Below are 14731 nucleotides of genomic sequence, written 5' to 3' on the forward strand. Positions count from 1 at the left end.
ATGGGCGTTTGGTGGTGGTGTGTCACCTCATCAAAGACAGGTGAGGCTGTCTTGACACCTGAGAGCATCTCACTGTGAGACCAGACAGCCAGCCAGGTCGCCAGGCTAAGAACTCTCCAGACTACATAAAGAGGTCCTTTGAGGGGCGAGGGAGGAGTCCTTTAGAAAAAGAAAGGAAGGGGTAAGGAATGGAAGGTGGCAGGTATTCAAATCATGGGTCACAGGCCCTCTTGGGAAGCCCAGCTTGAGTACTATGGCCTCCATTCCGACCTTGTCCCAGAAGCCTCCATTCCGACCTTGTCCCAGAAGCCTCCATTCCAACCTGGTCCCAACAGCCTCCATTCTAACCTGATCCCAACAGCCTCCATTCTGACCTGGTCCCAGAAGCCCCCAGCCCTACAGGACTAGAGAGCCCTTGTGAGCTAGAGTTCATTATCTGAAGGTGAGCTGAGTTTGGTTCTCATGACTGCCTGGCCTCTCCAGGAATCTTTTCCTTCAGGGGGCCTTGTAGAAGAGTGTCCAGGGGGAGCTGCACATAGCCCAGCCCTGTCTGCAGCCCAGGCAAGGGGATAAATATTTACGATGGCCAAACTCTAGTGCTCTGTCCCTGCCAAATATTGTTCACGCTGTGGTCGGTTTCATGTCCTGCCAAGGTGGTATTTTGTAAAGTGCTCCGAGACTTTCTGTGTGCCGAGCCTGTGTAGGAACACACACTTCCGGGAAGTGGCCTCAGCCTTGTTTATTGGGCAGAGCCCAGGGCCACATGGCTTCCCGTGTACTGGACCAGAAAACACAGCCTGGTTTGTTGCCTAGAGATACAGCCTGGGCCACCTGACCATTCCCAGGGCCTTAAGTGCCCTTGACCTTGTGACCGTGGGCCTCGCTTCTGGGCGGGAGGGTAACCCTACCGCCTTAAGGGCAGTTGGCACTGCAGGCTGGAGACCAGTCGGGAGGCTGGAGTCAACCATCTCCTCTTTACCTGTCTTTCCTCCCCCGTCTCTGTCTCTGGTTTCTCTTTGTCTAGTTCCTGGTCTGCGGCTACAGAGACTTTACAGTCAGAGGGCTCAGGGGCACCGACCAAGCTGTGCGTTTTGTGCTCACTTCTTAGCACTGCTATGACAAATGCTGGCAGGTCAGGTGGCTTAAAAATGGCTTTGGAGGAGTCCGGGGAGATGGCACAGTGGATAGAAACTTGAGTTCAGATCCCCAGAATCCATCTAAAAAAATGCTAGGCATAGCATCGCACACCTGTGATCCCAGTGCTGAGGGGACCCAGACAGGTGGATCCCTGGGGCTTGCTGGGCAGCCAGGCTAGGCAGTTGGTGAGTACCACATTCAGTGAGAGCCTGCTTCAAAGAAATAAGGTAGAAAAAATAAGATTGAGGAAGACACTCAATGTTGTCCTTGCCTCCACATATAAGACACATGCCTGTGTACCCACACATGAGACATAAAAATGCAAAAGACAAACCACTTTTTGAAGCTGGAATTCCTATATAGTGGTGAAGTCCTGAGGGAGCAGCTGTCCCAGCCACCATTCTGGGTGCCACTGGCTGCCCTGTTGTGTCTGTCTTGGGATGTCACCAACTGCCCCATCTCTGCACGCTTTCCTTCCTATATTCTCAGTACGGCACGATTCAGTGTGTCCCCGTATTAACTGATGTCATACGGCACTATTCAGTGTGTCCCCGTATTAACTGATGTCATACGGCACTATTCAGTGTGTCCCTATGTTAACTGATGTCATACGGCACTATTCAGTGTCCTCGTATTAACTGATGTCATACGGCACTATTCAGTGTGTCCCCGTATTAACTGATGTCATACAGCACTATTCAGTGTGTCCCTGTATTAACTGATGTCATACGGCACTATTCAGTGTGTCCCCGTATTAACTGATGTCATACGGCACTATTCAGTGTGTCCCCATGTTAACTGATGTCATACGGCACTATTCAGTGTCCTCGTATTAACTGATGTCATACAGCACTATTCAGTGTGCCCCCATGTTAACTGATGTCAGTACAGCACTATTCAGTGTGTCCCCGTATTAACTGATGTCATATGGCACTATTCAGTGTGTCCCCGTGTTAACTGATGTCATACGGCACTATTCAGTGTGTCCCCGTGTTAACTGATGTCATACGGCACTATTCAGTGTGTCCCCGTATTAACTGATGTCATACGGCACTATTCAGTGTGTCCCCATGTTAACTGATGTCATACGGCACTATTCAGTGTGTCCCCGTGTTAACTGATGTCATATAGCACTATTCAGTGTGCCCCCGTGTTAACTGATGTCATACGGCACTATTCAGTGTGTCCCCGTGTTAACTGATGTCATACGGCACTATTCAGTGTGCCCCCGTGTTAACTGATGTCATACGGCACTATTCAGTGTTCCCCCTTGTTAACTGATGTCATACAGCACTATTCAGTGTGTCCCCATGTTAACTGATGTCATACGGCACTATTCAGTGTGCCCCCATGTTAACTGATGTCATACGGCACTATTCAGTGTGTCCCCGTGTTAACTGATGTCATACGGCACTATTCAGTGTGTCCCCCATGTTAACTGATGTCATACGGCACTATTCAGTATGTCCCCGTATTAACTGATGTCATACGGCACTATTCAGTGTGTCCCCCATGTTAACTGATGTCATACGGCACTATTCAGTGTGTCCCCGTGTTAACTGATGTCATACGGCACTATTCAGTGTGCCCCCATGTTAACTGATGTCATACGGCACTATTCAGTGTGTCCCCGTGTTAACTGATGTCATACGGCACTATTCAATGTGCCCCCGTATTAACTGATGTCATACGGCACTATTCAGTGTGTCCCCGTGTTAACTGATGTCATACGGCACTATTCAGTGTGTCCCCGTGTTAACTGATGTCATACAGCACTATTCAGTGTGCCCCCGTGTTAACTGATATCATACGGCACTATTCAGTGTGTCCCCGTGTTAACTGATGTCATACGGCACTATTCAGTGTCCTCGTATTAACTGATGTCATCCGGCACTATTCAGTGTGTCCCCGTGTTAACTGATGTCATACGGCACTATTCAGTGTGTCCCCATGTTAACTGATGTCATACGGCACTATTCAGTATGTCCCCATGTTAACGGATGTCATACGGCACTATTCAGTGTGTCCTCGTATTAACTGATGTCAGTACGGCACTATTCAATGTCCCCGTATTAACTGATGTCATACGGCACTATTCAGTGTGTCCCTGTGTTAACTGCTGGCAGCTTACACAGACTTTGTTCCCTAGTCAGTTGCCATTATAGGCAGGCATAGATTTGGGGGAGTCAGTGTTCAAACTCAGTATCAGAAGTGACAGACAAAGGTATCAGACTGGACAGAGCTGACAGCCGGGAGAAGCAGCCATGTGCCTTACTAGTCACTCGAGTGAGGGAGGAGTCTGTGTGGCAGGCAAGGTGGGGACAAGATTCCTCCCTGAATAGGATGGAACCACCCTGTGAAGAAGGCAGAGACCTTGAGGGGAGGAAGGAGCCAGGCTCTGGTGTCTGGGGCATCAGCTCCCTGGGTACTTCAGCCTGCTCAACCCCCATTGGCAAGAACCTATTTTTGGGGTGTTCTGAGAGCCCAAGTGCTGGCCCTGTAACGATCAACACATCTTTTCTCTTCTGTTCCAGGACTGTCTACTATATGAGCTATAGGCAGGTGTATGCTACGGAGGCCCGCACTGTGTTCAGGTGCTGTCCGGGGTGGAGCCAGAAGCCTGGCCAGGAGGGGTGCCTCTCAGGTGAGTGCCCATCTCTCTCAGCTGGTACTGGGCAGACTGAACAGAGGCATGTCTAATAGGGAGCATCTGCCTGGCTTTGACTCTCTGGGTACTGACCCATACATAGCTTTTGTCCTCTTGGTCCCTGCCCTCAGTCGCATTAGAGATCCCAGGGACTCCAGCACCACAGTTCTGTCTGCCAAAGACTGTTCGAGCAGAATTCAAATGGAAGGGACAGTGGATTTGCAGAATAGTCTGTAGAATCGTGGAAGGTAGAGCTGGCCTGGTACTGGCATCAGAGGGAGGAAGGCAAACCTGAGCATCTGGCCATGCGGGGGACAAAGGAATAGGCTCCTGGCCATGCAGCATGGCTATTGTGGCTGCTGGAGAGGCCTTGGTCTGCAGGTATGGGACAGGTGGCTAGCAGGTGGGTGTGGGGACCAGTGACTGGCAGGTGGGTGTTGGGGACAGGTGACTGGCTGCTGAATGTGGGGACAGGTGACTGGCAGGTGTTATAGAGACAAGTGGCTGGCAGGTGTCATGGGAACAGGTGACCAGCAGGTGTCATGGGAACAGGTGACCAGCAGGTTTCATGGGGACAGGTGGCTGGCAGGTGTCGTGGGGACAGGCCAGCAGGCAAGAGTGGTATTCCTCTAGAACAATCATCCCTAAAGTCACTGGGGTGTCTGGGAGCCACACTCCTCACATCAAAGGTTAAGCATGGTGGGCTTCACCGTTGGAGACTTAGCTGCTTGTCCTGAGGTGAACTCTAGTGAGAAGTAGGGAAGGGAGAAGGGACGGTTGGTGATTTTTTTTCCAGGAGGGAAGTGAGTCACTCTCCGGAAAGGAGCAGAGGGAAAAGGACAGGAGGCCAGCTTGGAGGTGACAAGACTGGGATGCTGTCCAGCACTCCTCAGGTTGGGGTGTTCTGGCCCAACACCAGTATCTCCCTTCCCTCTGTGGCTCTCTGGAGGTGTCTGATGTGTCCCCTTCTTCCTGTGGCTTATAATTGGGGCACAGATATCAAAGTCGGGGGCCCCTGGGTTTCTGCTGTGAGGCGGGGGCTCCCTGGGTCTGCCAGGGAGCACTAATAATGGGATGGAGAATAGGGAAGCATCGGGTGTGTGTGGCTGCACGGGAGGGAGAGGGGGCTTGAAGGCTTCCAGGGACAGGTGGATGGAAAGGGATGCTGTGGGCAGGATGGTGGGGTCGGGGAGGGGAGCAGGGCAGCCTGTTGCCCTGTGTCCCCTCTGAGTCTTGAGCTGGTGTCTGGTGAATATCCCAGGGCGAGAGTGGGCAGAGGCAGGCCAAGCCAGGCTTGACCCAGCTGTACAGGCAAGACACGGGTGCTGGCTTTTGTGGGCAGGGTGGGTCTGTAACAGGGCTGAGGGTATAGCCATGACAACTCGGCTTGTCTGTATGAGCCGGATGTCAGGCTGTCGTCTGCATGCGGAACTGTAAAGTGTAAGCAGACCTTTTCTGTGTCCTGGCAGTCGCTCCAAATAACCACACAGAGACTTGTTATAAACGCTCAGGCTTGTTGCTAGCTAACTCTTACATTTAAAAATTTCCCATACTTCTTATCTATCCTCTGGCATGTGGCGGTACTTTGTTTCAACATAGCACGTTCATCTTGTTTCTGTCTGCATCTACTTGAGACTCCTTAGACCCTGCCTGTCTTCTTCCCAGCATTCTCTATGCCCCAAAAATCATGCCTAGCTATTGACCAATCATCTTTTTATTAACACTGAGAGCAACGCATTTTCACGGCCTGCGGAAGGATTATCCCATAGGACAGAGAGCTCAGGTGGTTGTAACTCCCAGTCCGTGGCAGAAGTGGGTACGGGAGCAGGGCCACCCAGCACTGGTGAGGCTGCTAGTGGTGGCAGGGGGGCTCTGGTTGTCACATGGCCTGGGAGCCACCACAGGATCTCCACCCAGAGCCCGGGCTTCCTTAGTTGTTTGTTTTGAGGCTTGTTTTCAATGGAGGGCCCCTAGTTACGTGTCTGGCCTTGTTTATTTAATGGCCGCGGCCCAGCCTGTGATCCAGCATCTCTGTCTCCGGATGCTCTTCGCCTTCCTTGTTTATCACAGTCTGGTTCCCATCCTTGAGGGGCCGGTGCAGGTGTGAACCTGGGCCTGTCTCCTCCCTAGAGGCTGGAGATCCAGCACATTCCGTATGGCCACATACTCCTTCGTTTGTCCACCACTTTCTCAGGCTGTGCCCAGTAGCTACTCACGGCTGGTGCTGGGGCCAGGGGCTGGCAGGGACAGCACCTGCCTTGAGAGCCCTTGGTCTGGTGAGGAGACTATGTTGTGGTTAGCGTGGGACGGGGTGTGGAGTTGAGGCTAGGCAGGTGGGGGACATCCTGGGGTGGCTATTGGCAGGGCAGGTTTTGGTCATGGTGTCTGCCCTGCATCATCAAGTTGGTGTTACCCTCTCACCACTGTCTTTCTGGAGCTGGCATCATGCCGGGAGCCACAGCCTCATGGTCAGCATGGCGGCTTCTCTAAGGTCCTGTTAGTGAGACACTGGGCTAGGCAGGGCCTGACCCAGGCAGGAATGTGGGACAAGTGGCTACTAGTGGGCTGGACACCTACCCTGTGTGAACCAGGCAATGGAGGCAAGGAACTCTGGGCTTAGTTCCATTCCTGCTCCTGTGACCTGCGATGTGTCAGTCCCCAAGACCTTGGCAGGAATGACAATGCCCGTCTCAGAACCATGGGTGTAACAAGTGATGTCCTGTCTCTACTACACAGTCAGATCTCTGGCGGGGTCCGCTTGTCCAGTTGTTATTAAAGGAGGCCAAGATACCTGTTGGCAGCGGGGCAATAGCGTACAGGGTCACTTTGCTGAGGGTTCAGGTGGATCTGTGTCAGCTGTGACCTCCAGGGATGGAGTCGCCTGGCCCTGCACTTCTCCGTCCTGTGGGCTAGAGACCCTGGGAAGCCTCACGCCAGCTCGGCTGTTGTGAGTGCGACCAGGACAGGAGCAGGCGGATAGGGCTTCTGCCCTAGAGCAGAAGTCTCAGGTCCTCCTCAGTGGCTGGAACCCCTAGATGTCCTGGCTCCCCACGGTCTCCTTAGATGTCCTGGCTTCTCCACGGTCAGGTGTGAACATAAGCAGCTTCCCACAGTTTCCTCCCAGCCAGTGTGCCCGCAGGAACAATGAGAACTAGGTGGGCTCAGGAGTCCTCATGCAGCGGAGAGAGATGCTCCTTTATTTCCAGCCTCCCCATTCCTCCGTCACCTCTAGCGTCCCCCACAGAAGGGCAGTGCCCTGGCTGCTCAGTCCAGCCCTTCCCCAGCCATTGTGAAGCTTCCTTGCTCCGTGTGACCTGGAAACCGTAGGAGGACAGTGTCAGCCTCGGGGTGCTCGGCTGATGGAGGGATGGAGGCCAGAGAATGGCAGGAAGCTGCTAATCGGGCTGTGATTTCTCCCAGGTCCATTTATGGGATGGTGGCTGGGAGGTGACCAGAAGAAAAAGTGCTGGGTGGGGTGTCAGGGGTAATTACCCAGCTTCCCGAGAGCCCTGGCGGCCCCGTGACGTGGATGTGGCTGGCCCTGCCCCTTCTGCTAGTCTGCCTTCTGCTTCCCATTCCTCTGAACTCCACTCTTTTTTAAAATGACATAATTGTTTATTGATTGTTTGGGAATTTCACATTATGCACCCCAATCCCATTTACCTTCATATCTGCCCCTTACCCCTACATTGCCTCCTAAAAGGAACTCCCCCCAAACTAGTTAACAACAAAACAAACAAAACCCACCTCGTTCCTCTATCTTTGCAGCACCTCTCCATCCATCCTAGTGGCCTTGGGACCTGTGGTGTGTTACCAGTACACTCTTTTGTCCCATCAGCTCCACCCACAAAACGTTCACGGCACCGAGTCATGGTCTGGTTCAAGGTCTCTGGCTCGCCATCCTCACTGGACCCTCACCGGCCCTGAGTCATGCGGGTCCTGACTCATGCAGGACGTTCTCACGCTCTAGCAGTTCACAGATGGGGTAGCAGTTATGGTGGGACAACTGAAGACCCAGGATATGGACCTGGGCGGTCGCTGAGCTGGTTGGTCTAGTGGACCCAGGCATGGCCCTCCACGGCAGTTCAGGCGGGGATATCACCATGGCCCCAGTGACATCATAGGCCACCCAGATCAGCATGCCCCCTGCTGCAGCAAGGCCCTCAGACACCAACATGGTCTCAAAAGGTTGACCACATCCTGGACATCCACAGAGCCCTCAGTAGTAACAGGAGCCATGGGATATCAACTCAGACACTGGCTGTGGTAGGGCCACTGACCCAGGCCTGGCCCTCAGTAGCAGCCCAGGCCTGGACGTCACACAACACCTTGTAGCAGCACAGGCCACTCAGATCTGTATGGCCCCAGCTGCAGCGTGACCCTCAGCGCCCCACCTGCGACAGCCCAGACCCTGGGTGTAATAAGGGCCACATTGAATTCCACTCTTATTCCAGTTAGGTGGTTCATTTTTCTTGGACCCTCCTAATGTCTAAGCCAGAGCTACTCAGGGACTATGTTGGGAATCTTTCTTCTTTCCCTGAAGGAGGGGAACATATATATGTACACAGCCAGCAAGGTGTCTGCCCTTAGGAGCCAATCTCCAACCCGCTGCATCCTGTCCCTGAGACGGACTTGCAGGGGTGAAACACTGGCCTGTGATGAGGGAGCTCAGCTCGCGGGAATGTGGACCCAGTGTGGCCTGTGGGGAGACAAATGGCAGGAACTGCCTCAGCTCCGTGGAGTACGAAGGACACTGTAAAAAAAATCTTTAAGGGCGTCCAATCTCTGCCTCTCCGTCTCTCCCTGTCTTTCCCTCTCCCTCCCTCCCTCTTTCTCTCCTCCTTTTCCCCCTTCCTCTCTCTCTCCCTGAGGTCCACAGGCTTCACCTCTGCAGGATATGTATTATGGCTGTGTCCCAAGACAGACTAGGACAGTGTATTCCAGACAGAAGACAAGGGCCATCTTCAGAAAGAGAGGCACCATCTCAAGGCAGCACAGTGCCTCAATACATGTGCTAGTCAGTACCAGCGTGGGTGTGCCGCTCCACAGTTGCTATGGAAACAGAGGAAGTATGGGGTGGGGCACATGGCCTCCTGGGAGGGTGGACAGTTCTGGGTGAGAAGTGAGGTGGCTGAGCCGTAAGGAGGCAGGGCAAAGAGGAGCTGGAGGGTGGGGAAAGCTCTTTCCAGGTCTGTGGTAGCCTTCGTGTGAAGGTGACCATGTGTGTTCCTGGGTAGGAGTAGCAGGGTCCGGGGGTAGGAGGTGCGGTACCAGGAATGGAATTAGCAGAATGAATGGGAAGGGTGAGGTCAGGGTGGTGGAGGTAAGGAGTCTCCTGTGGCTGTGGCAACAATGGCAGCTGGGCATCTTATGTGATATCTTATGTGGGTGTGACCTTGTTGGAGTAGGTGTGGCCTTGTTGGAGTGGGTGTGGCATTGTTGGAGGAAGCATGTCATCAGCAGTGGGCTTTAAGGTTTCAAAAGCCCAAGTTGATATCTTAGCTTCATTTTCAGACAAAAAACAAATCAACCTAGGGACTGAAGGGTTGGTGTTGGTTCGTTTTTTATCAATGTGACACTAGCCAGAGTCATGTAGGAGGAGGGAAGCAGCTCTGTGGTGGGTGTTTTCTTGATTTGTGATTGATGTGGGAGGGTCCAGCCCACTGTGGGCAGTGCTACCACCCCTGGGCAGGTAGTCCTGGGTTGTTCCATCACAGCAACATAAACCTAAGTAAGACAGGGTTTATTCAGCTCTCAATTCCAGGCTACAGTTCATCACTGCAGAGAAGTTCAAGGTGTAAGTCTGAAGTGGTGAGACACCTCCATCATGAAAAGCAGAGGGGTATGTGGGGAGACGGCCACCGTGAAGAACAGAGGGTGCGTGTGGAGGGGTGATGTACAAGCGTGCTTCTCAGGAGGGAGACATACACGCATGCTTCTCAGTGCTCAGCTCTGTTTTGTTCATGAGGTGAAACGATGCTGCCCACATTCTGGATCTTTCCACCTCAACCCAGTCGAGAGAGAGTCTCTCATAGGCGCGCCTACAGGCCAACACAGTCCAGACGTTTCCTCAGTGAGGCTCTCTTCCTGGTGACTCCGGCTTGTGCCAGTTTGTCATGATCTGGTATCCAGGGCCTGTGCCAACCATGCTACCCCTCCCAGCTGCTGGCAACCTAGATGTCCCTGGTGTCTGTGGCACGCGGGCTCATTGCTCTGCCTCTGTCTGTGTGTGACCTCCTAGTTCCTACTCCATGTCAGGACACTCCAGTGTGTTTAGGACTGTCCCAGTCCATGTCTTCTTTCCATCTTGATGTTGACCCCATTTTCAAGCAAGGCTACACTGTAAGGTCCCTGATGGGTATGAGTCAGGTGTCACATGGTGTTAACCACGGGGCAGAACAGAGAAAGCACAAGTCAGGGGTGGGGAGCCTGGACTGCCATGAAGGACTGGGACAGGGACTGGCGAGAACCCTCTGTCCAGCCCTGAGAGGTTCTGGGATGTGGTCAGAGTAGCCAGCGGGGAGAGAAGCCGCTGGGCAGATGGCAGTGGAACCCAGACCCACTCTGCCTCCCAGAAGCTGTCCACCCAGGACCTCCCTATCCCTGTGTGCACTTTGTATGACTAGGGGAAGAGACTCGGGCTCTTGGCTCTGCTCAGGTGACTGCAGTCTGGAGGATATGTGGTGTGACCACTCATCCTGACCTTCCCTGGCCACTCCTGCCTCCTTGGGTAGGGAGGGTGGCATTGCCAGGCCGTCCAGGAAGAGGTCAGGCATTTTCTTAGGAAAATCCCTAGGCAGGTGGAGGGACTTGTCGCTATGGGAACCAGGAGGCATGTGCCTCTGATCCTATTCACCACCTGCAGTGCCAGCAGCCTGGACACTTACAGCTGGACGTCAGGGGATGAGGTTTGGGCTTGGACGTCCAGCTGTTGGTGCATCAGGCAGGTGGCTCCTGAAGGTCTGCTTTTCCTGGGACATCCGGGTCTCTGGCTGGCTTGTCAGGGATGTGTTAGAGGAGCTACAGGAAGGCCACTTGGACCCCAGCTCCCTCTGCTTCCTGCCTCAGCATCTGCTTTTCCTTTTCTGTTTCCGTTCTGGCTGCTCGTCAGCTTCGTGCTCCAGTGTGGGAACTGGACTCCCCAGGTCCCAGTTCCTGGGCTTCTTTCCCTCTGCATGCTCCACAGAGCCCACGGGCTCCTGGTGCACTACTGTGACCTTCTCTTGTTATTTCCTTTAAGAACCTCAGGTCACCCAGTCACAGAGTCCCCCTTTAGGTTTCCATGGTACAATTTCCAGGCATGTCTACCTAGATGCCATCCACCCAGCTGAACCAGCCATACTCCGCCGTGTATGGCTTCCTGCTCACAGAGATGCCCCGCCCACTGCTGGCCATGTAACCACGTGCTCACTTGTATGATATAAGCTCTCATGCATATATGTGTTCTGTCACAATCCCTGTCTTAGTCAGTGTTCCATTGCTGTGAAGAGACACCGTGACTATGGCAGCTCTTACAAAAGAAAGCATTTAGTTAGGGCTGGCTTACCTGTTCAGAGGTTTAGTCCTTTATCATCCCGATAGGAAGCTTGGTGGCATGCAGGCAGACATGGAGCTGGTGAGGTTGCTGAGAGTTCTACACCCAGAGCCACAGGCAGCAAAGAAAGAGAGTCACTGGGCCTGGCTTGGGCTTTTGAAACCTTAAAGCCCACTGCTTGTGACAGGCTTCCTCCATCAGGGCCACACCCACTCCAACAAGGCCACACCCACTCCAACAAGGCCACACCTCCTAATCCTTCTCAAGTAGTGTCACTCCCTGATTGACTAAACATTCAAATATAGAGTCCATGGGTGGCAACCGTTCACAGCACATTCCCACACAGCGTGTGTGCCTACACATGCCTACAGTTACACACCTTCATGGACCCACACCTGTTCACATCCACAGCGTGCATACACCTTAGCTCAGGGTCTCGTACCCTTGACCCTGTGGGACTCCTTTCTCCTCCTTCCACTCCGAAAGGGGTCCCGCGTGGTTGATGTCCCTGATAAAGAGGAGGCTGTTGGGTGTGGTAAGTGATCAGGACCAACCCAAGTCTCAGGTGCCAGCAGTAGGGACAGAGGGATAAGCAGGAGGGCAGCCGGGGCTGGCGCTGATCCTGGGGTGAGGAACTAGGGGTGGAGCAGAGGAGACACTGGACAGCTGGTCTCTGGAGTATCCTCTGGCTTTGGGGGACGGGCAGTGCCCAGCCTTCCCTGCACCTGCTTGGACTTCAGAGGACGAGGTCTTAGGTCCTCTCCACCTGACCTTGCATTTCAGGTTCCCCTGAGGGAGTTCTGAAGGGTCTCTTGAAGTCAGCAGCTAGGAGGAGGTCCTGGAGGCGGCAGACTTCCTGCCAGGCCTGGCCCACACTAGGTGTTCAGCGGATTATTGGTGCTTTTGTAATTACCGCCCACCTGTTACTATACTTGATGCTATGTGTTCAGTTTTTATAGTTTGGTTGTCAACAATGTCTGCTTGTTGGTTCTATTCCCTGCTGTCTGCTTCCTCTGCTCCATGCTGGGGACCGAGTCTAGAGTTTTGTTTGTAAAGCAAACACTCTACCACAGAGCTAAATATAAGTGCGCGCACGCGCGCGCGCGCGCGCACACACACACACACACACACACACACACACACACACACACACATTGCCTGTTTTTTAGCCATTGGCCTCCCATTGGCTTATGAGGTGTGGTACCTAATGGAGCTCAGGCTAAGGTCTGATGTTTGTGAGGGATCCTCAGGTTAGGGGTCTTAAAGGGTACTTGTCCACCAATACAGCCACCCGTGGCTTCAGTGTCAACCCTTGGAGGGCACAGGGTGATGCTGCTGCCGTCTTGTTGTCCTGACACAGTGACCCACTTACGCACTGTTTGTTTGTTTGCTTTTGTTTTTTCCAGACAGGGTTTCTCTGTGTAGCCCTGGCTGTCCTGGAACTTGCTCTGTAGCCCAGGCTGGCCTCAGACTCTGCCTGCCTCTGCCGTCCCAGTGCTGGGGTTAAAAATGTGTGCCACCGCTGCCCTGCATAAGGTCTTCATTTGCTGGTCCTGACTCGGGCTTCTCCCTCGGCCGGAGAATGTGAGCCTGAGCACCCATGCCAGCTGGGATTCCCCCTTCTCTTGGCTCCAGCACTTTTTGAGCCACCAGAAGTGTGTATTCTTGGTTCGGTGCACCTTTTTGTCTCAAAATCAGGGGGTTACTGTCATCTGTATGTGCCCACCTTTGAATGTTGGTCCTCTCTGTCCCCTAAGATGACATGCCGCATTGCCTGGCCATCAGATTTGTCTGCTTTCTCAGTTGGCAGACACCATTTCATTGTCAGTCCTGGCCGAAACCAGGTAGAGCTGGGACCTGCTTTTGGGAGCCCCTGGTTCAGGGCAGGTTAGCTGTCAACCCCACCATGGGGCAGGGGCCGGGAAGCAAGCTGAGATCTGGATGGGATGTGACAGGCAGGATTACTGTACTCCCGGGGTTTCCGTGCCAAGTTAGTGGAGTTCTGTGGAAGGGTTTGTAAGTGTGGAAGCCAAGATGAGCTGTATTCAGATGTCAATAAAGCCACTGGGTGAAGAAAGAGAATTGGAAAGCGGGAGGCATTTGCAGGGGCAAGAAGTGGTGGTCGTTCCACCTGACACGGTGGCTGTGGAAACAGGTCTCCCGAAGGGGTGTGATGTGGTGTTGTTGGTGGGGTGTCAGTGATTCGGGGGTGCTGTGCACTGGTGCATTCCCACTAGTGCGTGGATTTGAGAGCAGCTGTGGTCAAAGGGAACCTGAGCAGGAAGAACCCCAGGCGTCTGGGGTCCTGGTAGATCTGTATGTGTGTATGTATATCTATCAATCATCTATCACCTAGATCTCTAATATCTGTCTGTCTATCCAGCTCTCAGACTTGCAGTAGAACCAGTGAGTTTGTGTCTGCTGTCACTGGATAGAGGGCCCAACCTTTATAGTTGTTTTTAGCAACGACAGTCAAGTGGAGCCCACAGGGATGAGGCAGTGGGGTCTGGTTAGAATGTTTAGATGCTGTTTCTTTGTTTTTTTTTTTGAGACAGGGTTTCTCTGTGTAGCATCCCTAGCTGTTCTGGAACTCCTCTGTAGACCAGGCTGGCCTTGAACTCACAGAGATCCATCTGTCTCTGCCTCCCGAGTGCTGGAATTAAAGGTCTGCGCCACCACCTCTCATCTTAGGCACCATTTTTTTTCTTCTTTGTTTCACAATTAGAGGCTTCTCCAGGGAAGGAGTGGGGAAAGGTCTGGGAAGGAAACAAAGGGGCTCTTGAGGGCACAGTGTGAACAACGGCCCTTAATATGAACTGGGCTCAGCCTGTGAGAAACAGGAAGATGCTACTCACCTTTGAGGTGATGCGCCCATCCCTGGGAGAGAGGGGCCGCGACTCCCCAAGCCCTGCTCTAGACTGAGCACTACCAGGTACAGTCACTGCAGGTAATGTGACTCCCTTATTCCTCTGCTGAACAGAGATCAAGGAGTCAGGTGTCCGGCTGGTACCCGCTCTCCACCCAAGGTGGCCGCTTTGACTCTTTGGGAATGGAGGTCTCTGGACATCAGGAGCCTCCTACTTGGTGAAATAGCAATCTCGGCCTGCTACTCTGGAGTAAAGATTGTGGAACCACAGGCTTTGGTTCTGTGCTGCTACCCTGATGTATAATCAATCATGAGGCTCCTTGGCCAAGAAGGACTTCGATGTGTGGATGGATCATGAGTCGTGGCAGGCTTTGGTACCTTGTGTACATGAGTTAGGGTTTTGCTCTACCTAGAGGTCCTATTTAGCGGTGATTGGGTGTGGCCATGACTGGGGGATACTTTGGGCTACAGTGTGTGGCACAGGACAGCTTGAGCTGGGGCCTGTGACTGGTAAACTGGACTGGCCACAGCCCAGGATAGTTTTCTC

At 53.2% G+C, this 14731-nt stretch overlaps 1 protein-coding gene across 3 annotated transcripts in view; it reads left to right on the forward strand.

The window, feature by feature from the left end:
- Positions 1–14731, forward strand: part of Megf6 (multiple EGF like domains 6) — a 95865-nt gene that overhangs the window by 9086 nt on the left and 72048 nt on the right. For all 3 annotated transcript variants that reach the window (XM_075944984.1, XM_075944986.1, XM_075944985.1), the window contains exon 3: positions 3672–3781. In XM_075944984.1, the coding sequence (XP_075801099.1) occupies positions 3672–3781 (110 nt within the window). The remainder of the gene's footprint in view (positions 1–3671; positions 3782–14731) is intronic.

Source organism: Microtus pennsylvanicus, chromosome 13 (assembly GCF_037038515.1).
Source record: "Microtus pennsylvanicus isolate mMicPen1 chromosome 13, mMicPen1.hap1, whole genome shotgun sequence".
Lineage (NCBI taxonomy): Eukaryota > Metazoa > Chordata > Mammalia > Rodentia > Cricetidae > Microtus > Microtus pennsylvanicus.